The sequence below is a fragment of the Parasteatoda tepidariorum genome, chromosome 3, assembly GCF_043381705.1.
Source record: "Parasteatoda tepidariorum isolate YZ-2023 chromosome 3, CAS_Ptep_4.0, whole genome shotgun sequence".
NCBI lineage: Eukaryota > Metazoa > Arthropoda > Arachnida > Araneae > Theridiidae > Parasteatoda > Parasteatoda tepidariorum.
This window is the reverse complement of record NC_092206.1, coordinates 59,470,700-59,497,248: the sequence shown is the minus strand read 5'-3', so window position 1 is coordinate 59,497,248 and position 26,549 is coordinate 59,470,700. Positions and strand designations below refer to the sequence as shown.

At 29.4% G+C, this 26,549-nt stretch overlaps 1 protein-coding gene across 1 annotated transcript; it reads left to right on the top strand.

The window, feature by feature from the left end:
- Positions 1 to 1,094: 1,094 nt before the first annotated feature.
- LOC107440790 (choline/ethanolamine transporter flvcr2b) lies at positions 1,095 to 26,549 on the top strand. Its single transcript, XM_043040615.2, has 11 exons — positions 1,095 to 1,183; positions 5,076 to 5,517; positions 9,569 to 9,747; positions 15,117 to 15,261; positions 17,073 to 17,207; positions 18,399 to 18,466; positions 19,901 to 20,004; positions 20,117 to 20,227; positions 22,104 to 22,209; positions 23,864 to 23,967; positions 26,320 to 26,549. Exons 2-11 carry the CDS (start codon positions 5,187 to 5,189, stop codon positions 26,360 to 26,362), a joined length of 1,326 nt encoding a protein of 441 aa, XP_042896549.1. The 5' UTR covers positions 1,095 to 1,183; positions 5,076 to 5,186; the 3' UTR covers positions 26,363 to 26,549.

Sequence of the window (26,549 nt, the reverse complement as noted above, 5' to 3'; positions counted from 1 at the left end):
TGGCAAAAATATGCGCTGCTGTGATTCTTGCTAAAGGAGGATATTTCGAAAAATCCGCGATTGGGCGAGATTCAAAAGTTATACATAAAATTATAATTCTTACCTCATAAGTGTACCTACATTTGTCAAAATAAAGTCAATTTATTGTGATTATTGGTATATCAGTTTTTTCTTCCGTAACATTTTCCGGAAAAATGGATATTACGGTAAAAAGTACCTGCACGCGCAATGACAGTACTTTTGACTGCTGTTTGGTTCGGTATTTTTTTATAGTGTAATTTTTAACAGTGTGTAGTATTAATTTTATTAGTAATAATATTATTTTTTATAGTGTATAGTGCTATATTTAATGATTATTCTGATTACCTTTTGGTTAGCTAACTTAATGTCATAATGGTCTACTTTTTCTCCCGTGTTATTTGTTAACCAATTATATCTTATTTATTTTTTAGATACAATATTTGATGTAAGTAAATACAAATAATATTTATATTACCTTGTTTTATTGTAATAATTTAGAAACTCTTTCATCAAGTCACAAATAAGGCCAGATAAATACGATAAATTTTTAAATGATTACGTCTTTTTGTCATTATGTAAATAATCACCTCGGTTTTCTTATCTAATATTATACAGATCTACTTTAAATATTACCAGCTGTTCTCCTTAGAAGCGTAAATCTATTACACATAATGCATATTTTTAATAAAACATTTCATCCTATTTTTCATTATTACAACAATAAAAAATGTCGATTTTATGATGTACTTGTTTACTTCCCCCCCCCTTCCGATCTTAAGATATCTCAAATGTGCATAAATCTAGAAAAAAAAACTCTAATTCTTACACCCATAACGAGCTAGTTAAACATATCTGATCAAAGACACATTTATTTACTATATTTTATTCCAATGACTATGCATATTTTGTCCCACCAAATATAACAAAGAAATCGCTCACCTAAAACTGACTGATTTAAGAGTAAATGTGTCTCTGTAATTTTACTTGATTTCTCCGCTGATGCATTGTAATTTCCTTACATTATACAGCGACCAGACACGATTGTTATTTAATGCTAATAAAGTAGCATGACATTTCAATTCAAATCTTTGAATTTTTTTCAATCCATACGTGGTTGCAGCGCAATCTTATAAAGACAGTTTCAGGCGTTATAGAAGCTTAGGTGAGTCAAATGTCTTGACAGTTACTGTAAAGTTATAACGATGATTCAACATAGATAGTTACTATAGATAATTACTATAGCATGGAGTATATTTTATGCTAATAAAAATCATAGAATAAATATTGTACTATAGAAAGGCAGCTTAGTAAAAAAGAATTGTGTACTTTGTAATTACAGGATGGCATTTTTATCACTGTTAGTACAATGTAATGAAATAGCCCTTAAATTATTGAAGCACTTTATATTCCTTCAATAAGAATTATGCTTTTTATAATTTTATAACCATCGTTGAACAGCCGTATCCATTTTAAGTTTACGTCTACCAATATTCAAACCTGTAGTCTTGCAATTTTTAAACCATTCCGGAAGACAAGGGAACTCCTGTATCAAGTACTGGGAGAAATTTACCTTCCTGGAGAGCTTTTTCATGGATCGACCTTGCATTTGCATTTCATGGTGAGGAAAACCATGAAAATATCCCGCTGTTAGCCTGACGGCAAGGGGACTTGACGGACTTAAACCCATGATCCGTCTACTGCTGAGGATATTTTACGTAACCACTGTAAGGGTTATACTTGAGAATAAGAGATGATAAAAGGGAAATATACTTAAATGTTGCTATCTCGACAAGCGAAGTGTTGTTTTTCAAGTATTTTTTTCACGCTGAATTGAAGACACCAACTGAAGTCGAGAAAACTAATAGTTAAAAAGTTATTAAACGTTTCATGTAGGAAAAGTTTAGTTTTGTTTTTATATTTATGGTAAATCAAATGAAATAAAAAAAAAGTTGCCAGCATTAATATTTAAAACGTAATAAAAGCATTTACGCGGAAGAACAATTTTGTACTTATGCGTCTCTCAGTGGTATATAAACAAGTGAGGCATTGTTTCTTCCAATTTTTTATGATAGATTCCGAAAAATAAAAACTAAAATAGATCGAACTAATAATTTCATATTTTTAAGGTGTTTATGAGTAAATAGGTATAAGTTAAAAATTTTAATTTTGTTACCTAAACCTCATTGCATCTAACCTATTAGTACTATCAACTTAATTTTGACTTTTAGTATAGTAAAGTGCATAAGAAATACGTCTCATATTGCTATATAAACAAGTGAGGCATTGTTTTTTTTTTGCTATATAATCAATAAAATCAAAACTAAATAAATAGAATTAATATTTTAGAAATTGCTAGGGGCTAATGAGTAAAGGGGTATAAGTTAAAAATATTAGTTTTCGTATATAAACCCTAATTTCATTTAAATTATTAGAACTATTGTCTTAATTTTGATTTTAATGAATTTGGTGTAATAAAGTGCATACGAAACAATGCTCATTTATATTGATAGTAATACCATACGTGTAATTTAAAAAAAATAAAAAATTGTTCTTGTGATGCATAAAAATTTAATTTTAATTCTTATGACATCTAAATTATAAGTCTTCTCGATGTTTTTGGTTTCATTTGATTCAATGCAAACATATACAAGAGAAACAATCAATCACTTTCCCAGATAACAATTTAAAACGCATGCATAGGTATAAAAATAAAACTATACTTTTTATGCAGAAAGACGTTTTAAACGTCTACACTATCAGTCTTATCAGTTCGTGTTTGATTTTATTCAATTCAGCGTAAAAATTTGCCTAAAAAACAATATATCATTATGTCTATTTAACAATGTTTAAGTCTATTACTTTTGACGATTGAATATTGAATGCGCCCATATTTTACAGTCGTGTTCAAGTACTAATACTGATTAGAATTTTATGCTTTTGCATAAAGTGTACGAAGTGTTTATTGTTTGCAAAATTGAGGTACTGCAGCAAATGAAGGAATGTTTTAATTTCTCTTAATTTATTACCGAGGAAACTTTTTTCATTCTTAACTTTGTCAATTATTCTCTTTTAATTCGTTAAGAAAGAATGCAGAGCAATTTTTTTTCGTAATATAATATAAATTGTTCACACAAACGGTGGTTTTTAAATATCCATGTATTTAACATAGCAGCGTTTCATATGCTGACCGGCCTGTGTAGGGGGCAAGGAACTATCCTTGCATCAGAAAGGTCCTGGGTTCGAATCCCGGGTAAAGCATGGATGTTTCCTTCTCTCTCTGTGTGTTCTATGTACTTTCTCCTTTGTGTGTGAATGTGACCCGCCATATAAACGGGTTGTCGTTGTGTGAATGGCGTGGCAGAAATCGAATTCCTGGCCATAGATGGCGCCACTGAAACACAGGCTTACTTCCCCCACTGCCTAAACAGGCATACGACAAAAAAAAAGCGTTTCACATAATGCAGATTGAGTTAATGAGTTGAGACATTCATTGATGCCACGCCCTGCCTAACATATTATAAGATAGAATAACACACTATTAATGCCATGAAAGATATATTTGAAGATATGAAAAGTTTTAAAATTAACCATCTCAATTTGTTTCACATTCCTTATCTCCACATGCATCTTCACATGCCTCCTTATTTGTGAACTTTATACACAACAAATAATAAATTAAAACACAATAAACAAAAAGTATAAAATATTTTTTTTTGTTATTAAACACTTATATTCGAACAATGATTATGATAATTATTTTAATTAAAATATGATCAATTAAAACACAACTTTTCTATTGATATTAAATAATAGAGTATTAGGAGATAGAAAAAAAAGTAAAACACACAACTAACGCTAAATTTTGCACTTTTTAACAGTATTACTTGGAGCCGTCTTCCATTAAGCTTAATATTAGCATTAATAACACAGGAGAACAAATTTCTTGCAGCATTTATACAAATACTTGAACCTACTTAATTTGGTTAAAGGGATTTCAAATCTGAAATTAGTTTTGCGCCTAGAGCTGCGTATTTTTTTCCTAAAGTCTATTTATTTAGTCTACTTTTTTGTCGAAATGTAAACGTTTAAAAATAGTATCTATAACAGGGGTTAGATAAGGGTTGTGACAAGGTTCTAGGAAAGTTTGGTCTCATCTTCAGAATTAAAATCGCGTAAAAACCCATCGTCGTACGTCCTATTGCGATTTGCTCAGAAGCACACGAAAAAACAGTTTGTAAAAGGAAGAGCCCATAGTGGCTAATGGTGACATTTCCGAGCATGGGTTCTTATGCAGTTTTAATCCTGATGATGTGCTCTAACTTCACTAGAAGTTTGTCGCAACATTTATGCGATCCCTTGTTATATCAAACGCTGTTACACTTGTACTCTTCGAAAAATAGAATAAAATGCCATTTAAAAGGCAGTAGTTCGGAGAGAGAAATCGGTTTCAGATTTGAAATCAGCGATACGTGTTTAACGGTTAAAGAAAAGCAAGATATGATTAATCTGTAAATCTGTTGAGATCTGTAAGACAGGTCTTACAGATGCTATTAGCAAGATATGTTAAAAAAATCTCATGCATTAGAAAAACAAAATTGTTCCACAGTGAAATGTATGATTTATACGAAAAACAAGCAAGCTAATATTTTCTAATATTCAAGTAAACGGGAAAATTAACAAAATTGAATTTGATTTTCTATTGCATTGTAATGTTTTGGTAGTTTTCAGATGTATCTATATCTATCGGTACTATTACACCAAAGCACAATGAAACCAATACAAAATATACTATAAATACAAGCATATCAAAATAAATATGCTATAAGTGTACCAAATATGGCTTTAACTCAGTTTTGAAGAAATTTTCATTTAGCTCGGTTTTATTAATAAACCTCTTAAGTACACAAAACTAGTATTTTAATAGAACTGACTAGTATTTCATGACAAATATTTGAAATGTGTGTATTTATTACAAAATAAAATTGAATATAATAAACTCCAAAGAAACCTAAAAAAGTTTTTAAAATACATTTACATTGCTTTTTTTGACATAGGCTGATTGATTGGGGAAATATACCTTTATTAATTGAAAGGCCTGTAACATCGAAATTAAATGGATGTGCGGTAAAAGATACCCACAAATACTGTAAAAAAACACTGTAACAATGACTTCTAAGATCGCATCTACGACAGATCACGCTACTGTCAACTTTGATCCAAACTACAACGTGACTGAAATCAAAGTATACAAAAGACGTTTTTGGATGTTGTTTTTGTTCAGTTTTCTGTCGTTTTTGTGTGGAATGCTATATCCGCAATATGTTGTAATGGCTGATATGAATACTTGCTACTACAATGTAACACAAAATGCCGTGAATTGGACGTCAATGCTGTATATGGTTGTTTACATAATTCTTGTTTTCCCCGCTTCTTCAATCATAGATCGAATCGACTTGAGATGGACTGTTATTTGCGGCTCTTTATTCAACACTTTAAGTAAGTTTAAAATTCCTTGAATTACTTTATAAAACGTTTCAGTAGAATTATTATGAGGATTAACTAGTAACTGCTAGAGTGCTTTTTTAAGGCTGATTTCAGATGATAGTGTACTGTACGCAAAAAAATAAGCGGACTATCGCGAATAACTTTTGATCTAATGATCCGATCTTCATGTTCTAGGACTCAATCTTAATGATTTGAGAGAGTGATCTCAAATATGTTAATAAATATGTTAATTAATAAGTGTAGACAATACTTTAAGTTACGAAATCAGACACAAAAATGTATTTTCTTTTAATAAGCATGCATTTTTTTTACGGATTTGGGTTTTTGACTCCAAACATACAGAGGGCAGCCGCAATTTGGGAAATATGGTCTTAATAGTTTGGTTAGGATAGCGGTTCACAATTTGGACTCTTTAATGGTAATTTTACTTTTAGCGTATTTCACCATATCTTGAGAAATTTTTAAGTGAATTAAAAAATTTTGTTCAGAATTATAAAATTTGTTAATCAAAGATAATTCCATGCAAAAATTACTTTTTAGCAAATATTTATTATTATTTATATAAGAATTGTCGAAAAAAAGTTTGAATTGTGAGATATGCGATTTTATACATCATTTCAAAGAGCGCAATTGAACATGCCAAAATACAAATTTTGAGTGAAATCGGTTTAATGGTGCCTGAGAAATTGAATTTTAAAAATACGACTTCCTTTAAACTCAGTTTCTTAGGAACTGCTTGACCAATTTCGCTCAAATTTTTCAACTTTTTGCTTAATAAAATTACACACTTTAAAATTATGTAAAAAATTTTATACTTTACAATTCAAATTTTTTTAAAACTATTATTAAATAAAAAAAATAAAAATAAATTAATGTTTGCGGAAGGTTATTTTTGTCTTTGTTATCATTGAATAAAGAATTTCATTATTGTGTGCAAAAATATTTCAATTCGCTTAAAAGTTCTCGAGATATGGCGAAATACTCCAAAAGTAAAATTACCATTAAGGGGTTCAAACTTTGGACCGCTATCCTGACCAAGCTATTGGGACCATTTTCCCAAATTGCAGCCCCCCATCTTTATTTTCGGGGTCAGAAATCCAAATCCGTAGAAAAAATGGTAGGCCTATTCAAATAAAGTACGTTTTTGTGTCTGATTTTGTAACTTATAATATAGTCTGCACTAATTAATTATCATATTTGAGATCACCTCCTCAAACCATTAAAGTTGAGTATTAGAATAGATCATGAGGGTCCGATTATTAAATTAAAAGTTACTCAAGATGGTCCATTTATTTTTTTGCGCTCTTTTATTTTTGATGTAAAATGTATGTGATAACAAAAATTACTTCCATTGTATTTGATCTTAAGTTCATGTGTATCGGGTGACCCAAAAGTGAACGAGAATTTGAAAAATCAATTAAAGAAAAACTAAAGGTGATATAAATCATGAGTTCTGCTTAGGAAACAAATTTTTATTCCCATAAAGTTTCAAACGAAATTTGGGCCATAGTTCCTCAACAGATGGCATTGATGACCGTAAAAAATAAACAACCAAATTTCTTGCTGTGTGTCAAACCATTCCAATTGAAATATTTGCCAGGATGCTTGATAATTTTGTCACCAGATTGCATTGTTGTAAACATTATAAATGATAATTATGTAAGAAAAACATTATTTTATAATTTTTCTCAATTAACAGTGCTGCCTCCAGAACGAACTTTTCAACTAATTTTAAAGCATAATGAAAATAAATTCCAAGTCTTACAAGCAGAACGTGACAAAGCGTATGTTTCTAACTCTCCCTATTCAACTAATTGATCTTTTGGCATTTATGAGACAACTGATAAGATGATCTTCAATATCTTACACCTCAGTTAAACGAAAAATTATTTCTTTAAATAAAAGTAAAATTTCTTATTAATAGTTAATTTTGTGAAACAAAGATTATACGTAACATATTCGAATTGTCAAAATACTCATTCAATAACGTAGAAAAAAAATCTCAAAGGCAAAAGTCTCAAAGCGATTAAAAGCAAAGTCTCTAATTTTTTTGGATGAGTATTGGTACAGAATAATAAAATTGCAGCATTTGCTGCTAAAAATACTTTTGCTACTAAAAATGATATACTCGAAGTTGTTTTGGGTGGTAAATTTAACACTACATTTTGTGTTGCTGCGCAAAATCTGTAAGACTTAGAAGCTTCAAATTATGATATATAGTAGAAAAATGCACAGGGAGTGCGATGAAATAAAAAAATAACAGATAGATAACTTGAATAGTTATAAATAATAACCAGATAGTTTAAAACCAGATAGTTAAAAAATAACAGATAGTTAAGTTGCTGTTAAACTTGGTGCAAAAATATTACACAATTGTTCTGCAGACTATGGGAACGCAATTACACAGTTGACATTTGACGTACTGAAAGGGTCAGCTTTGCTTATGAACTTAACACGAGTTGTTTTTCTCTTTAATTCTGCATTTATTGTAAGTTATTGCATTTTTAAATATTTTTTTACGCATTTCTATATTTTTCAAAGTTACATTTTGCTTATTTGCAAAAACTATAAGATTTAGAAATTCTGTATTATAATGGGCAGTTAAAAAGAGTACTGAGGGTACTGCGGAATAAAAAAAAATTAAGATTCTACAATTAGTTAGATAATTATTATCCGTTAAACTTGTAGGAAAAAATACCATGTTTGGCCAATCAGTAGCCCACTAAATTGCAACAACTGAATTAAAATTATTTGACGGTCTGAAAGAGCCATTTTTATTCATGAACTTGACGGGATTGTTTTTTAAAATTCCAATTCGCTTAAACTTTATTAAAAAATTAAGTATTTTTGAGCTTTTATTTTTTTTAATATTCATCTACTGTTGTAGTAAATTTACGTTTCCTTCACAAGAATTTCATTTTTTTGTTTTATGAGCTCACGCTTAAGTAGATGTCAATCAAAAGGAGCAAGAGAAAGAGAAAGATTGCATGTTATCATTCATATTGGGCTTAACATTTATAAAGAGTGGTAGAAACCGTTCCCTATTTGAGTTGTTATAAGTCTCGTCAACGAGTAAAATCACTTCTCATTTGTTTCTTCCTTTAGAGTCACATTCTGTATTCTTTAGACTAATTATTTTCAAATCTTGGTAATCGTCTATTTCGTTACGATTAACCTATTAACAAAATGTATGAAAATTATTGACGCTTAAGAAACAAAAAAAAAAAAAAACAGTGATGAATGAGAAGTGGGGTGAACGGACCGAGCAAGGTTTAAGCCTCCTAGTAATAAAAAAATGAAATACATAATTTGTTTCTATCTCCATATGAAATGAAGTAATTAGTTTAAAGTTAAATGACTGATATTTCTTAAATTTTATCTCTTTTTCATATTAGCTTTAAAAAATATTTTCATATTCATATAATTAGAAAAATCCAAAGAAAAATTTTAGTGTTATACTCTTAAAAGTATTCGGCATAGAACAAAATTATTGTGACTTTTTTAATTTTCCAAGTCAAACTAGTTTTAATATTTAAATCCTGATTAAAAAATCAAATGGCGATAACCACGTAGTGCAGGAGTAAAAAACTGAAAGTAATCCATTTGTATACTAATAAATATTCCGGTTTGCTGAAATCTCGCACTTTGAGAACCAATAAGTTTTATAATTTTGTCTAAGCAGATGATCATTCGAATGAATTTTACCAAATTTGCCTTTTAACCTTGCATCAATTGGTTGTCAACGTCAGCAAAAGTGCATGAAAATAAGTTTATTGATACCATAAGAAGGGAGAAGATGCAAATAATTGACACAGCTAAATAATTCATGTTAATATTTCTGATGTGTGGTCCAAAACATCATTATAGTGCATCTTTAAAGGAAATAATTCAACTCTAAACTTTAACATTGCAAAAGATTTGCTGGATATGATAACATTGCTCCCAAACTTCGAAAATATAATTTAAAATGTGTTTCCAAATGAAGCATATTTTATTAATTAATTGTGGAATTTTTTGAATGTTTTATACAAATTTATTGCAGGTGCAGCGTTGCAGATTTTGACATTGAAGCAAAATTCCTTTCCTTTTGTGATTGTGAGCACTTTTTCCGCTTCACTCACTAATTTAGCTATTTTAGGAATACCTCCCTTCATAGCATCAAGATGGTTTCCATCCAATGAAGTGTCACGTGCATGCGCGATTGGAGTGTTTGGAAATCAAGTAAGTTGCAAATATTGTTCGAACATTCTTTTCTGTCATAAATCATAATTCACAAATAATTTTAAAATAAATAATAAATAATTTTTAATCTTATCATTCTTTTACAACCCACAAAATTAAACATCCAACTGGTCAAAAAGAAATCTAATATTTCTTCAAAGAATTTTTATAATGCTTGCAATATCGCACCAACTGTAAAATGAAACGATTAATTGATATTCTAGTTTGGAATAGTTGCCATTCTGCGTTTCATAATGTAGTGACTATGTCATATTTTCATTTATTTCTGCACTATTATATCATGAATGATGAAGTCTATTTATAGCATCAATGGATGAAGTACTTCTCTGCGTGTGACAGTGTGTGTGTATAGTTTTAAAGTTGTATTTTTCTTGATTCATTCCAATAAATATTATTGGAGAGATAAAAGTACATGGACTTATGTAAAGGTTTTGAAATTTTTCCATTTTATAAATTTATGTAAAAGCATAAAATTTTCGAATCAATTGGGTATTTGCAACCTGAGAGGAAGACGATCACTGATACACAGACATGGGAGCCATGACCTCATTGCCAGTTGATCGTTTATAAAAAAAATGGTGTGTTAAAGTCGAGCTAAGTCTCCCCACACAAGTTCGAATGTTAATTAACGTAAAGTTAATTAAATAGAATGCAGTATCGCGCATTGAGTTTGTTAAAATATAATTATTTCTATTCTACGTATTTTACTTAACTTATATTTATTATTTGTTTATTTTTTTATTGTAACCTTGATATATTTTTGCTAAGTGTACCTAGCAACTTTGCATAATCTGTTTGTTTATTTTCTACATGGCTTTGTGCCTGTCTTTGTGTTAAGTTAGAAACACATCGTGAAAGAGTTTAAATCTTTGTGAAATAAATTAAAATGTGCCACTTAAGAAAATTAACACTTAACGGGCTTGGCTTACTCAAAATAGAATGGAAAGAACAGTTGAGAACGTAAACAAATGCCACGTTTCAACAGTCAATCAGGATCAAGATACCTATACTATGACACTTGCAGGTATTCCATTCCAAATGATATTAGTTCTATAATTAGAAAACTTTTGCGTCACGTTTATGTTATGTTAACGGTAACGTTAACCTTTTTTTCCCGGTCTTTAGAGATACTACATATGCTTATAAATAGCGCATTGCATCTCAAAAATTGAGTAGGCGAGTTAATTTTTCTCAGATATTAGATTTATTATAATTAAAAAGTGTTTCCGTTATAGTTTTATTTACAATGTCTGTCATATAATACATTTTATAACAAATAGGGAAAAAAATCTACATTAATAGCGCTTTTTGGACTGTCATCAGTATAAATATATGTTTTATTCAACATTGAAATAAATTTAAGAACAAAAAAAAGATGGCGAATAACTGAAATATATTAAATAAGTCATATTTTACTTTATAAAATGTGCTTTTTTTTCCTCATTAACGTATGCCATCCATAAGGAATTAACATTTAAACATTTTATGGAATTAAAATAAAGCATATAATAAAACTATTATAGAAAACTTTATAAATCTAATTAAAAATAACAATGGAATAGGATAAACTCATCAAACTAGTGGTTAAGCTTGTTACCGTAACGTGGCGCTGCAACCATTTGGGAGAGCTTTTGCTACTATGCTTTCAAATAAAACACTTCGCTTTTTATATACGCAAAGGAGTGAAACCATTTTTTTATATTTCTCTTTGATATAAAAAAGTTAAAAAACATTTAATTAAGAAACTAAATAATAAATCATAGAGTATTAACTATTCAAAGTATCAATTAATAGCTCCTTTTCGGTGTTGATAGAGGCCGCATAGGCTCGTTGGGCGATTAGAAACTACATGAAAAGTGTCATGACATCAAAGTTGATCGTCCTTAAGTAATATCATTCATGACTACATCATATTGAAATACACAATGTGAGCTATATGCTGCAGTTTTATGCCATTCAAAATTTCAAACCGATTTTAATCTAATCATTTATTTCAAAGAAAAATTAATCTTTTCAGTCAGATTTAATCAATGAATTAACTTTTTAACTTATTTGTAATATTTCTATAATGTTTCTCCTGATGCTATTAGAGTTCTACTATATTTTATTTGTTTATTTATTTGTTTACTTTTGCTCATAAGACATTAATAGTGGCAGTATTTGATAAAAGAACAAATAAGAAATAAACAGTGCATGTTATGCAAATGTTTCGTCATGTTATGTTTATATCAAATTATGAGGTATGTTGTGTCGATGCTTTGTGATATTATGCATAATAGAAGCCTTAAAAACATGAATATGTTTATTATTAATTGTAGAACGAATGCTGAATTGTTTCTCGTCATTTTTAAACCGGCTGATGAAAAATAAAACTTTTTTAGCACTTACATTGGATGACTATTTCAATTTTAAATTGAATTAGGTTTATGTTTAGAAATTGGAAAATTCATTCATAATCAATTAATTAGTTTTCATGTTACATTTAATTTCAGAATTTCTGTATTTAGGTAATAAATTGCACCAGCTTACTTTTCCCAACTGCTGTTTTTTTAAACATCAAAAGTGTTTTAGTAATTATATTGAGTTAAACAATTGTTTTTTCAAAATTATCATAAATGGACAACAAATTTCGCCAAATTTTCGCCATCCAGATTTGACAATTGCAATAGAAAAGTATATGTATTTTAACTAATCAGACTATTTGTTGAAATTCAGCTCGGTTGACCTATTACTTATTGTACGATAACTATCCGAGAACGTTACTTTATTTTATATTCATTTGAGAAAGGAAACCACTCGAATGCTTTTGTCGAAAATTAATGATGAACAATTGAATCGCACTTTTCAAACACATAGACAAAGTCACCAAAAAAACTTTTTTTTAAAGTGATGAACACGTCTATCTAGTATTATTGTTATCGATACCAACTAAGTGGTGAGAGTAAAAATGTGTTAGTGCTTGAAATCTATTATTTTAAAAATCAGACAAAAATATGAAATTCTGATAGTTGCATTTTTGGATTTGCTTGAATTTTATAGTGAAGTGGGTTATAAATTAATACTCTGCAAATTTGAGTTCCTAAAATTTTTCTCTTCCCTGTAAAAAAATTCAAAATTTAAAGTAATTTTGTTAAAAGGGAAATATTAGTATGTTTTATGGCGCTTATCTAAGGAAAGTAACAGCACCCTTAAGTTTATCTTTGCTGTATTATTAGTTTATCCCTCCCTAGTTATGTATATGCAGACGTTTCCATGACGCACTGTTACTTTTTAGAGTTATGGTGTGTCAAAGTTAGTGAAAAATTCCTTTGTCGGTGTTTTCGACCCTGAAAATCTTGGTTAAATAACAGCATTGCAATTCTTTAAATGATTTTTAAGGAATTGCAATGCACTATTAGTGAGGAACAATATTAGAAAAGTTCCGTGACCCAGCACAACCCTAGGTTATTGATGCTTCCAGTAGATATAGCCAATCAAACTTCCAAAAAATGAAAAACCTGCATTTTTTATTAAGCCTTTCTTTTAGATAAGCTTAAAAGGCTTTTCGATAGACAGCATCATCGCTTAAAAACCCAACAATACCAACTTGCAGGTAAATGTATCCATTCACTTTTGGAAAAAAATCAATGGGACCTCATACCATTATCAAGAAAGAACTTCGACTTTCAAGAAAAAAAAACTTTAAGAAGATCAAAGGGGAATGACAGCTTATGTCCATGAAAACTGATTCTGGAGGGAAAAAATAAAGAATTTACTAACGGATGCAGGAACTTCCATTCCATTGTCCGGCCCAATAACAAAACACGGCCAATTCTGGGTGAGAACCGATTTGCCAAAACTTAGAGCTCATCAAAATGCAATCCAATCGTAATTTTTGTAAAAATAAAGAAAAAAAGGGACATAAGCCATTCTTCTCTCTTGATCTTCAATGATGAGTAAGAAGAAGCCAAGAGGGCTGGTGTGCAAAGTGAACAAGCAGCAGAGACTAGAATTGAAATAATTAATTTTTCCATTTCATCAAAATTTCAATATGTACAATGCGCAAAATTAAAAATGGGCCACGCGGAAAAACTTTTCACCTAATGATCAGATCTGCACGATTCAAGACTTAATGGTTCAAGGGAGTGAACTCAAACATGCTAATCAATAAGAGCAGGAGATAATTTAAGTTATAAAATCAGACAGAAAAACGTGCTTTCTCTAAATAAATATATCTTTTATTGAAGAAATTGAATTTCTGACCCCAAAAATAGAGAGAGTAGCTGCAATCTGGAAAATATGGTCCCAATAGTCAGGAGCACGGTCTAAAGTTTAGACCCCTTCATGTGAACATTACTTTTTGTGCATTTCGCCATATCTCGAGAACTTTTTAAGTGAATTGAAAAACTGTTGCACACAATTAAAAATTTCGTTTATCCAAAGATAATTTCAGGCAAAAATAAGCTCTTAATAAATATGCATTATTTTTTATTATTTTATTTAATAATAGTCGAAAAATTTGTTAATTGTAAGGTATGGAATTTTTTTACATAATTTTGAGGAATGTAATTTTGCATGGAAAAAGTCAAAATTAAAAAAAGAAAAATTCGATTTCTCAGGAACTATTCGACCGATTTCGAAAACATTTAGTATTTTTCTATGCAAAATTACATTTGTTAAAATGCTGTTAAAAGTTGTTTGCTTTAAAATTCAAAATTTTTTCGACTATAATTAAATCACTGAAAGAAACTGAATTAAACAATATAATAAAAAATAATAAATACTTAAAATAAAAGTTACTTTTTTCATAGAATTATCATTAGATAAAGGAATTTTATAATTGTGTGCAAAAAGTTTTCAATTCGCTTAAAAAGTTCTCGAGATATGGCGAAATACGCAAAAAGTAAAATTAACATTAAGGGGTTCAAACTTTGGAGAGCTCTTTCTATCAAAATACTTAGACCATATTTCCCAGATTGCGGCTACCCTCTACTATTTGGGGGGCAAAAATCCTTATCCGTCGAAGGAAAGGTATGTTTATTCACAGAAAATATGTTTTTGTGTCTGATATCGTAAATTAAAATATCATTTGCGCTAATTAATTAGCATATTTGAGGTTCCCTTTGAGCATTTAAGATTGAGTCCTAGGACACAAAGATCCGCTCGCTTGATCAAAAGGTATTCAGGATGGACCGTTTTTTATTTTGCGCACTGTACCCATTTAGAAAGCGAACATGTCATGATATTCTTTTGTGAATATAAATTTGAATCCCTTAACTTACCTAGTAGCATTTCATACATACACTGAGTTGATGTTCGAAGATGACCACTTTGAGATTCGTAGTCATTAAAGTTTTTTAATCCAACAGCTAGGAATAGGAATAGGCTTCATTTTCTCACCTCTCTTAGTCAGTAGTGACTGCAAGAAGAAAGAAGATATTGAAGTTGGTAAAGAAACTGTAGCTACTATCCTTACTGCTATGAATACTGTTCTCCTTTTATTAATAGTTTTAAGTAAGTGTGCGTGCATTTTGCTTACTTATATGTATTAAAAATCTTTATATCTTTCATAAAATAAGTATGAAAGCTTACTTTTAAAAGATTATATAAAAAAATAGCATAATCGTTGACATGTTATTTAAAAGTGAACTATTCCTACTAAATTTGTACTAAAATTGATCTACTACTACAAGTTCTATTGTACTTGATAAAGTGTTTTTTGCGATCCTATCCCATCCGTAAAGATCAAGTTTTAGAATCCTTTTCTAAAATTATTTAAGATACAACTCATTTAGGATCACAAATTAATATCTAATAATAATATTATAAAAAATATAAATATATTATTAGCATTACACAATAATACTCGTATATATATATTTTTAAGGAATTGCNCTTAAGCGTTGTAGCTATATAATTTCAAACATCCTCAAGAGCTATAACACATCTGCAGCAGAACTGGATATGAAGACAAAATTGCAGGACAGGAACACTTTAATTGTCCACTAATCTTCAGATTTCCTGCTATGTTTTAAAAAACTTTATTTGTGGAAACCTTTAGCGTGGCGGACAGCTGGCCGCCTTAGGCGGCTAGTATATATATACATATATTACTAGACGCAAAAACGTACTTTCTCTAAATAAAAATATCTTTTTCTCAATGAATTTGGATTTCTGACCCCCAAATATAAGGGGGGTGTCTGCAATCTGGGAAATATGGTTCCATTTTTGTGGTCAAAAGAGCGGTCCGAAGTTTGGACTCCTTAATGATAGTTTTACTTTCTGCTTATTTCACAAACTTTTCAGAACTATTTAAGAAAATTGAAAATTTTTTGAAGACAATTATAAAATTCGTTTCCCCAAAGATATTTCCACTGCAAATATAACTTTGAGTAAATATTTATTATTTTTTATTATTTTATTTTATAATATTAAAATATTTTTAACTTTTTAAGGTATACAGTTTTTTTATATCATTGCAAGAATACAATTTTAAATGGTAAAGTACAAAATTTGAATAAATCGGTCGAATGGTTCCTTAGAAATCGCATTTTTAAAAATTCTATTTTTAAAATTCATTTTGTCAGGAAATATTCGGCCGATTTTGCACAAATTGTGTATTCGGTTAATCTGTTAAATAAAATGATATTCTTTAAGTGATGTAAAAATTTTATAGTTTACAATTCATAATTTTTTATTCTTATTAAATAACGTAATAAAAAATTATAAATAGTTACTCATAGTTACTTTTTGAGAGAATTATTTTTGGATTAACGAATTTCATAATATTGTGCAAAACATTTTCAATTCCTTAAAAAGTTTTCGAAGTATAGAAAAATACGCAAAATAAAAAAATTAACAAAGGGGATTGTTCTCCTTGACCAAACTATTGGAACCATATTTTCCGCATTGCGACTGTTCAGAATTAATTTGGGGGTCAGAAATTCGAATCCGTTTGAAAAAGGTATGTTTATTCAGAGAAAGAATCTTTTGGTGTTTGATTTCGTATCTTTAAATATCGTCTGCAATAATTTATTAGTATATCTGAATTTGCCCCCCTCGAAACCTTAAGATTGAGTCCTAAAATGTGAAGATCCGATTATTAGAACAAAAGTTAATCCAGGTGGTCCGCTTTTTTTGCGCACTGTACACCTGGATTTTTTACATGGTTCGTAATAGAATCATGTCAGATTAACGTAAAGATTTCAAATTGGTTTAATATACAATATCTATATTCCAAATATTTTCATGTTTCTCAATTGCTTGTTAAATCCTTTTTATACTAATTTTTTAATGTTTTGTAAAAATAATTGGTTCTAAAATAGCTTTTCAGAATGCGCCAAAACTTCCACCCAGCATCAATGAGTGCCAAAAGAAGTCAGAAAAATCAGTACCTCAATTGAAAATAATTTGGAAGATGTTAAAAAATTTGAATTTTATTCTGGTTCTTCTTGTATATGGTAAGATAGCATTTCTTTTATTCTAGTTTTAGGTATCTCAGTTATTTTATTTCTGTTAAGTTTTTTTTTAGTAAGCAGAACTTAGATACATAAATGTTTCATTTTAAAAAGCAAACAAATAGCTAATTTTTAAATGCTAAATATTATAGTTATTATAATTGCATGCTGATAAATAAAATTTTCTGGCTAACTTACTAACTAAATAAGATTTATAAGATTTATCAATATTTAATGCATAATTTTTATCTTAATCTTAAGCTAAAACATACCTCTATACGTTTCTTTTCTGAGCTAAGTACTAAAGATATTTTTGCCATTTTTAAGTCGAATGTAATTTAAGTAATTTCTTAAAAAAATTATTAAGTAATAATTATTTTAAAAGTAATAATTATTTTAAAATAATAATTATTTTAAAATTAAATTAAGTAATTTTTAAGTCGAATGAATGTAAGTAATTTTTTTAAAATTAAAAAAACCAAAATATATCTATACGTTTTTTTTCTGAGCTAAGCACTAAAGATATTTTTACCATTTTTAAGTCGAATGTTTAATACAGAAATAAATAGAAGCAATTTTACGAAGAAAAGCTACATAGACAGAAAAAAATTCCGGTAAAATTACTATATTGTATGGTATTTACATTTCTGATAATTAAAAAAAAGCACTCCCATAATTCTGAAAAATAAAACCGAGTATATGGTATTTAAACCATTCGTTTGGTAATTTTTCCGTTCCTATAGTATTGGTTTAACAAATGTTCTGATATTAAAAATTATAGTTCGTATTTCTACATGCTTAGTAAAAAATACAAAACTGAAAAGTAATTTTAACCAAAAAATTAGTTTTCTTACCATGCTCTAAAGTATCATGATAAAATGGCCACATTTACCAAATTTTATCACATATTATAAAACCATAATTTATTGTAAATTTTACCAAAATAATTACCAAAGCTCTTCGGTACAATTTACCGAGGTTTTAGGTATTCTCATAGAAGCAGAAACACAATAAATTTTAGCTTATTCTGATCTGATAGTTTTTTCCAGTGTAAGAATATAATATTTAGAATACTTTGAAGAAAACTTTTTAATTAAAAAAAGATATTAAAGCTGTATTGGAAATAAAGAGCTATAGTGTACGAATTTTAAGACTTCATTTAAATTTGTTTCTTAAAACATTATATCTTTATAGGTCTAATGGCTGGATGCTATTTCGCATTTGCAACAACGTTGAATGATTTGATCTTGCGTTACTTTCCCGTAAGTTAGGTGAAGATTTATCCCATTTCCTATAGTATTTTATTGAAATGAAATTATTCGTAGTATTTCATTATCACTTTTAAGTGTTTTAATAACATTTTTCTAAGAGTTTCTTCAACCCATGGAGCTTTACAGATTGCTTTAAAAACAGTTTTGGCATCTTTTAATATTATGTCCAAATTTTTCTCTGCGATACTGTAGCAATTTTGACCAAATATAAGAAGAAAAGTATTTAAAAAAGCCGTACTTGCCAAATTCTTCCGCTTTTAGAAGGGAAATTTTATTGAATATTTAAAGTGACCGAAAATGTTACGCTCTAACTTTGTATTCTTTTTAATTAAACAATGAATTTACAATAATTGTTTTTAAAGTATTTTCATTCAAATAAAGTATATTTCTGGGAAATGATTTCTTAACTTAAACCATTATGGTTTCTAAGTAATAATAAGACATTTTAGAAGAGAACTAAAGAATGCATTTTTAAATAAAAAAGAAAACTAATGAGATTTTATTTTTACATTCTAACAAACGTCTTCGTTAAATAAATAGGGTTCTAGTGTAGAATCGTTGCTCCTTGGTTTGTTGATAATTTTCATTCAGTTTTGCTAAAATTTGCCCATTTCTGGTTACCACGATATATTTTGCTGTCTTTGCTTTCAATGTCACCTTCGGGTTGCCTCAACTTTTGTTTACTTTTATATGATTGTATCTTGGTTTATTTACATATGCACTATCTACCAATAAGTATTTGGACACAGGTGATTGTAAAGAAAAACAAACTTTATACATAATCAATAGTTGGTAGACCCTCCACGAGAGGCAATTACAGCGTGAACCCTCCGGAGCATATTTTTCACAAGTCTTTGTGTGACAGCTAGTGGTATTTTCTTCCACTCGGCTTGGAGAAGACATGTAAGTTCCTTTACCGATTTTGGACGGGTAGTACATCCCTTAATTCGGCGATCTAACAAGTCCCAGAGGTTCTCGATAGGGTTCAGGTCTAGGCTCTGGGCAGGCCAGGCCATTCGATTAACCCCATTGGTACCATACCAAGCCTTGGTGACCCTTCCAACATGACAGCTGGCATTGTCGCCCTGGAAGTAATAGTGGTCCACCCCGTAAAACTGCCACAACGTAGGAAGCACATTGTCATCCAAAATACTGCAGTAGGCATCTTGCATGGGACTAATGCCGATGTTGTCCCCTACACAATATCTACCGGTGGAGGGCGTGACGTACCTCAGGACCGCAGATATAGTCATTTGCATATGTGTCCAAATACTTATTGGTAGAGAGTGTATATCCGTTTGTTTGCAAATCGCCAAAAATGAAAGGGGCCCTATATAGTTAACTATTTGCCTTAAATATGTTTTTCAGTTGCATAATTTTTAATTTGAGTCCAACTATTTTTAAGAATAACTTCTGTTATTGCAGAACAAAAGTATCGAAGTTGGATGGATGGGGCTAGTATTCATATTTACGGGTTTAATTGGTTCAGTTGTTGCTGGTTGCATATTAGATTACACACACAAATACAAGTAAGTTTTGGGTGGAATAAAATAATTACTTTTTAAATAAAATTTAATCAATGAATCTTGAAACAATTTTCTGTAATCTCCAATTTTATTAAAAAATTGCGTCTTGCTTTAGAGAGACCTACGCAGGAATATGCATCTTGAGTTTGGTGCTGTATGTTGCATTTAGCTTACTACTATTTGTCAATATGATATGGGTGCAGTTCTTGATGATAGGAATACTTGGGTAAGTAATATAAATTTATGTAAGGCTATATAATATAAACGTAAACTTTTATATGTAGTCACAAAACCGGTGAAATTTATTTGATTTGTCCAGCGCTGTTTCCACAAAACCTTGCTTGTCTATTGAGTTCGCGCAGAACTCGCGCAGGATAAAAGAAGAAATCTCTGTTTTTTCGGCCAAAGAAGTGCTGAAATAAAATGAATTATAAGTCTAAAAGAAAAGCAAACTTTTCGCATAAAAACAACAATCTGTGTTACATTTTTTTAATTGTACCGATCAATTTATGCAAGATGCATAATATTTAAAAGTTTAAAGCTTGTTATAACTCATTTTGGACTAAAGAGGCGAAAAAGCACCATTTCAATAAATATTTCTTTATTCACACTGGGAAGCATATTTTTCACTAATTCCATTTTTCTGATATTGTCAGAAGTTTTGAAGACATCTATAAAATACTAACAATTTAATTGGAGTAAGCATTTCTGTTAAAAAATTTTTTTAACTACGATAATTCCTTAACTTGAAATGATTATTGACAAATTTGACTTTTTCAAAATGTATCATTATTTGAGATTAATCATATGGTCTTATGATGAATTGAAGTTGCAACTTTTGTAAATAAAATAAAAATAAATGTCATTAAAACCAGTGCTTAACTAAATGATTCGTCCATTGATTTGGCCAATGGTGCATATACGCCCCATAATATTTCATGCATAAAATAGTATTTTTCATGCACGAAACTTTTTTTTGTGTCTTAATGTAATTTAATGAAAATAATACCACAAATTTTATAAATTGTTTAATACTTTACTTAAAATGGGTTAATTTAAATAATGCTGAAAAATTTCAGCAGGATGAAAGGGTATTTTAATCAAACTGCAGAAGAATGAAATGAACAAAAATTGGCTAGAAATTCTGCAGAAAAATAAGTGATTCTGGGATGAGAATCTATCACTATTCTATCACAGATGCGTCTCTAAACTCCTTAAACTCCTATAAATTTTCTGGATGGCCCAATTTTATGCTACTTATCTCGAATGCTTATCGATACAACTTAAATTTATACTTTATCCTTCGAATACTGTCTCCCTTTTTATATACATCTTTACTGTGCTTTTAGTAAATTTTCTAACCTTTTACTTTGAGTTTTGTGTATTATACGAGTTCATATAAAGACTTAAAACTGTTGTATCTCCTAACAATGATCATATTTCTAAGACCTCAAATGTGGATCATATTTCTAAGACCCCAATTTATATAACATAGGTACTTTATTTATGTCGCACTAGAGCTGCACAATGGGCTATTGGCGACGGCCGGGGGAACATTCCTGAGGATGATCCGAAGACATGCCATCACAATTTTGATCCTCTGCAGAGGGGATGGCTCCCTGGATTGGTAGCTCGATGACCAGCGCGTGAAGTCGAGCACTTTACGGTAGAACTGTTTATCGCGGAACGATACCGCGCACCCTCGATCCCTATGCAGGGTGATCAAAGTGGTCACCCACCCGCTAACTGACCTCAACTAGTGATGCTTGAAATCGGTGTTCTACTAGGAACCGTGTCTTTACGATCAGTCCACTGCGGAACCCAATTTATACAAAGCTAGACTGAAATGAATTAGTATCCAACAAATCGATGCCATCAGAAAGAAGCAGCGAAAGCAGCTCAGGAGGTTCACCTAACAAACTGGAGTGTACCCCCAAGTATTTATTTAAATTAATGAAAAATGCAAAAGAGAAAAAAGCAAGAAAAGAAATATTTAGAACATAAAAAAATATTCCGACATTGCTGTTCGTTTTTAATTCTTCAACATTGTGTGCACTGTACTCAAACAGCTTTACATTTTAACGAATAAATTTCACTTTTAGAATATTTTTTACCAGTTTTCTACCTGTTGGATTTGAATATGGTATAGAAGTTACATATCCTGCTTCAGAGGTTCTGTCAGCAAGTTTATTAAACGCATCTACTATGGTAAAATTATTATAATACTTAATTTTTCATGCTTAAACATTATAAATAATATAAAGCTGTCAGTATGTAAAGAATTCTTGTTTATTTATTTAGTAGCTGAATATCCGATCTTCGTAAGGGGTGAAAAAAATCACTAAATTAGTAATGAATGAACAACACTGCAAAATCAGGTTCGAAACTGAAAACCTTATATCAACATGATTAAAAAAGCTAAATTAATTAAAATATATTTATTTATAATTATATTTTGTCTTTCCCGGTAGCTTTACATTATTAGATTCAGTAATACGTGTTTTTAGTAGTATATCCCATCCAAAAAACTATTAACATTTCACTACTATCGATGCATTGTTATTTTCCTTTTCATTTCAAATTATTTAAAATCCCTGCGATAATTGTTGCAAGCTCTTTTGTTTCCTTAAAAAATTCAAAACATGTTCTTTCTTTCAGTTTCAAGCATTTTTTACGAATTTAGTAACAGCACATTAAAATAAACTGAAAAAAAAAAACTATTGTTGCTTAACATAATAGTTAGTTCGAAGCACCTAAGGAACTTATGATAGTAATTTTTTCTTAATTTCGTGATAAACGGTCATAGTTTAGCGAAAATAAAACTGGCTTAGCAGTATTAAATGCATATTACATTTTCAAGATAAAACTGCATTAATAAAATAAAAATTGCAAATTTATTTATTTCATAAATAATTGATTTTCTGTATTTACATACATATATAATGTTTATTTACAGTTTGAGATGTTTTTAAAGATTATTTTATTTAGGTGTTTTCTTTTGGCTAAAAATACAGCTCTGAAGACGTTTGACTACATTTCACACAGCAAACAAATCCGTTCTCTGATTTGCTATTTAGTTTCGAAAAATTCAATCCTTTTCAAACAACTGGAAAAAATAAGTAACTAAGTATCTAACAAGTTTATTTTTTTTTTCAATTTTTGAAAAACTGCTTAGTCAAATCAATTTTTTTTGTCCTTAAATGCACACTTTTAACTATAGTATTAAGAACTTATATGAAATAATGGTTTTCATAGAACTGCTTTAAAAGTTTTTTTAAGAGATATTGCTGTTAAACCACCAGTACTCATTTTAAAACAACATTTCTAAATGTGCAGGCAATATACAGTAAAATTTTACGAGATACATATGTGTTGTTTAGATTTAGGTAATGTGTGCTAAGTGCTCCGTAATCACCGCCTTTATTTAAAAAAAAACTTTTCTATTATTTTCTAAAATTAAGTAAAAAAAATATACAAATTATATAAAGCAAATCGATATTAGATACGAAGAAGCAAAAATTCTACCTAAACTCTTAAATCACGCGTAAGAAAAATGAATTGAACTATGAAAACCTGCTTTAAAACCTGAAAAATTTGGAGATGATGTATCTACTATATTTGTCTCTGTTTCTTACGATCAAACAGTTTGTGGTTCATTGGAATATATTTCTTCTTCGCTTAATAATTAATTCGTAACTTTTAATGAACACATTTCTTGACAAAGATTAAAATATATATATAAAAAGCGGTGGTTAAGGAACATTCTGTTTATTTTATATCATGCTAAAAATACATTCTTATAAAAGAAATTAAAGCCTGAGAGTGCGAGAGCCGTTGAAATAATTTTTTTAATATTTTTCAGGGATTTGGCCTTATTTTGACAATGCTTGTATCAACAGCACTAGATTCTAAAGGATCCATATGGTTTTATATGTGGTACACTTCTGATCTCCTCTATTCTATCAAGTAAGCTCTAAGAGATGCATAGTACTTAATCCTTTGGGGCCTTATGTCTTTTTACCATCAAGGCTCTCTAATCGCTCCAGTCGTATTTCTGGTCTCAACCACCACAGCAAGGAATTTATAATTAAATAAAGAACCAAGCTGATACTTTTAAGTCGATATGCTTTGGAAAAACTTAAAATTCAAAATATTTTTTTTTAAAATTGTGCTTAAGTGTAATAGTTTATTTATTTGTTTTCTTATGAAAAGAATTATAATTTTCTTCGTTATTCTGCATATTACGTTTGACCATAATAATAATAATAATAATAAGTAATATAAAAAATCTAAAGTCAATTTGAACTTAGGCCAACAAAGAAAATCTTTATTTTAGTTACTTCTCATTAAATAATTAAAAAACTTTCTCCCACATAAAACTAAAATTAATTAATTAAATTTAATTAACTGTTCAACCATACTCATAACCATACTTCCTTAAATAGAAATAATCAATAATCCAATTACTTTCGTGATATCGAGTTTCATCGCTAGAATGTTCTACCGGAAAATTATTAAAAGTGATCTAAATAAAAACGTATTGTTTTGGATAAAACAACTTTCGATAATCACAGAAACCGTAATTTTCAAATCGGAATAATGATTAACTATAAGTATTCGTTAATTGTATTGCAAGATTCGGTTTGTAACAATAATATGGATTCAGTTTGTTTATTCCATGGTTCTTTCTTTTTCTCCCAAATACAAACTATAACTTTATACAGTTCTCTGGTTTTAAAAGCTGGCTTTTCTCTCTATTGCTACATACAAGAAACCAACTAGTAGTTCCGATCCAGTTGAGATAAATAGATATTCTTTCTTTAAGAAGGCATTGAACACTTTTCCCAATAATAATTGGATACCTACAAGCAATGTCATAGTAGGTAAATCGTGGCATTTGTCAATTTAGAAGCCAATTAGGTTCGCGTGACATCGCTTAAAGGTATCGGATTAATTTTAATCACATGGTTCGACATAATAACTTTACTTCCCTTCTTCTCGAGTTGCAAGTTACCAATTTTTTTTTGTTTTTACACAATGAAAATATTGTAATTTTAAGATAGAGATTACAGCTTATGGGTAATATTTTTATGGTAGAGTACCTACTTAAAAACTTTTCAAAAAAGAGAGAGATTACTAGGAAAATTATTGGAAAAGAATTTATCAACTTCATGACAGAATGTGAATTCAAAATTATTTGTAGTTTTCTTAAAATTTCACTAATGATATTGAGCAGTAGAATACCTGCAAGTGACATAGTGTCGGTATCTTGATCCTGATTGGTTGTTGAAACGTGGCATTTGTTTACGTTAGAAAATGTTCTAACATTCTTACTTATGTGGAGTAACTTATCTTAACTTTACACACCATTTTGCTTATAATGATCAGCTGGCGCTGGCGTCATTGGTCACATGAGTGGGTATTCGCGATTATATCTTATTATTATTCAAGTGCAAGTACCCAATTCAAGCGTGAGGCAATAGGAAATTGTTATACATCTCAAGTTTTCTTAAAAATCTGGCATAAATAATATTTATCACTGGAACAAATATTTCATGCTTAGATATTAATTTTTAAAATGTTCTTTTGACTAATTATTAATGAATATGCGAGTATCTCGCCCAGAAAGTTCAGTAGAATCACCTAGTAGTATTTTAAAATGAATAGATCAGTATAGTTAAAACCTTATTTTAAGAATTAATATTCTATTAATTGAAATTCGCTTTTCAGAAATCACTGTCGATAGCAATTCACAAGAGAAATACACTATCGATTTGTTTTTGCCTTCTTATTTATAGATAGCAATTGATTCTAGTCCTTATAACATGCTTTTTAAAAAGTATACCCATCTTTACAATAAGTATGTGTAATTTGAGTACAACTGACATATATTTTTCCCCGAAGATTCCCACCATTTTAAAAATCTTACCGGATAATGACATCGTATTGTGGCATAGTCTTAAAACTATATTTATTTATTTATTTTTAATGTTAACATAATGAGCTGTTTAATTTGCTTCACGAAGTATGGCAGATGCAGAGGCTTGCTTAGGGTGGTTATTTTGATTAAACTGGTAAAATAAAAATGCTTTTTTAATAGTTTAAAAGCTTATAAGGTGTTTTTTTAACTTTAAAAGACGTTCTTGGAGAAGTCTATCTTTTTCAGGTTCTGGCTTTTTTGTTGTCCATTTAGTGAACCTAAAAAATAAATCAAACGTTGCAGAAGTTTAACAAAATAAATAAATAAAATTATATAAAATAAAAATTAACTTTTACTTTTTATATATTTCTGTTTCTGTAACTTTATTTATTTTATAGATTTCATAACAAAAGATTACAGACGAATGAAAAACAGCAATGAAAAACCTGATTCTTGACAGAGCCTTTCTTCATGTCAAAAGTGGATACCTCACCAGAAACATCTAATTCAAATTTTCAATTCCTTTTTTGAAAGTAGCATTTAGAAACTTGTAATTTGTTTACGATGTTTTTAAAGACCGTCAATTTATAATTACATAATTCAAATAAAAATAATTTTTTATGAAAAA

Excerpts from the sequence above, each read along its gene's own strand:
- LOC107440790 (XM_043040615.2), top strand. The coding sequence starts at position 5,187 with ATGACTTCTAAGATCGCATCTACGACAGATCACGCTACTGTCAACTTT. Across the intron at positions 17,208-18,398 it reads TCTGGTTCTTCTTGTATATG|GTCTAATGGCTGGATGCTAT; the intron begins GTAAGATAGCAT and ends ATATCTTTATAG. Across the intron at positions 23,968-26,319 it reads GATCTCCTCTATTCTATCAA|ATTTCATAACAAAAGATTAC; the intron begins GTAAGCTCTAAG and ends TTTATTTTATAG.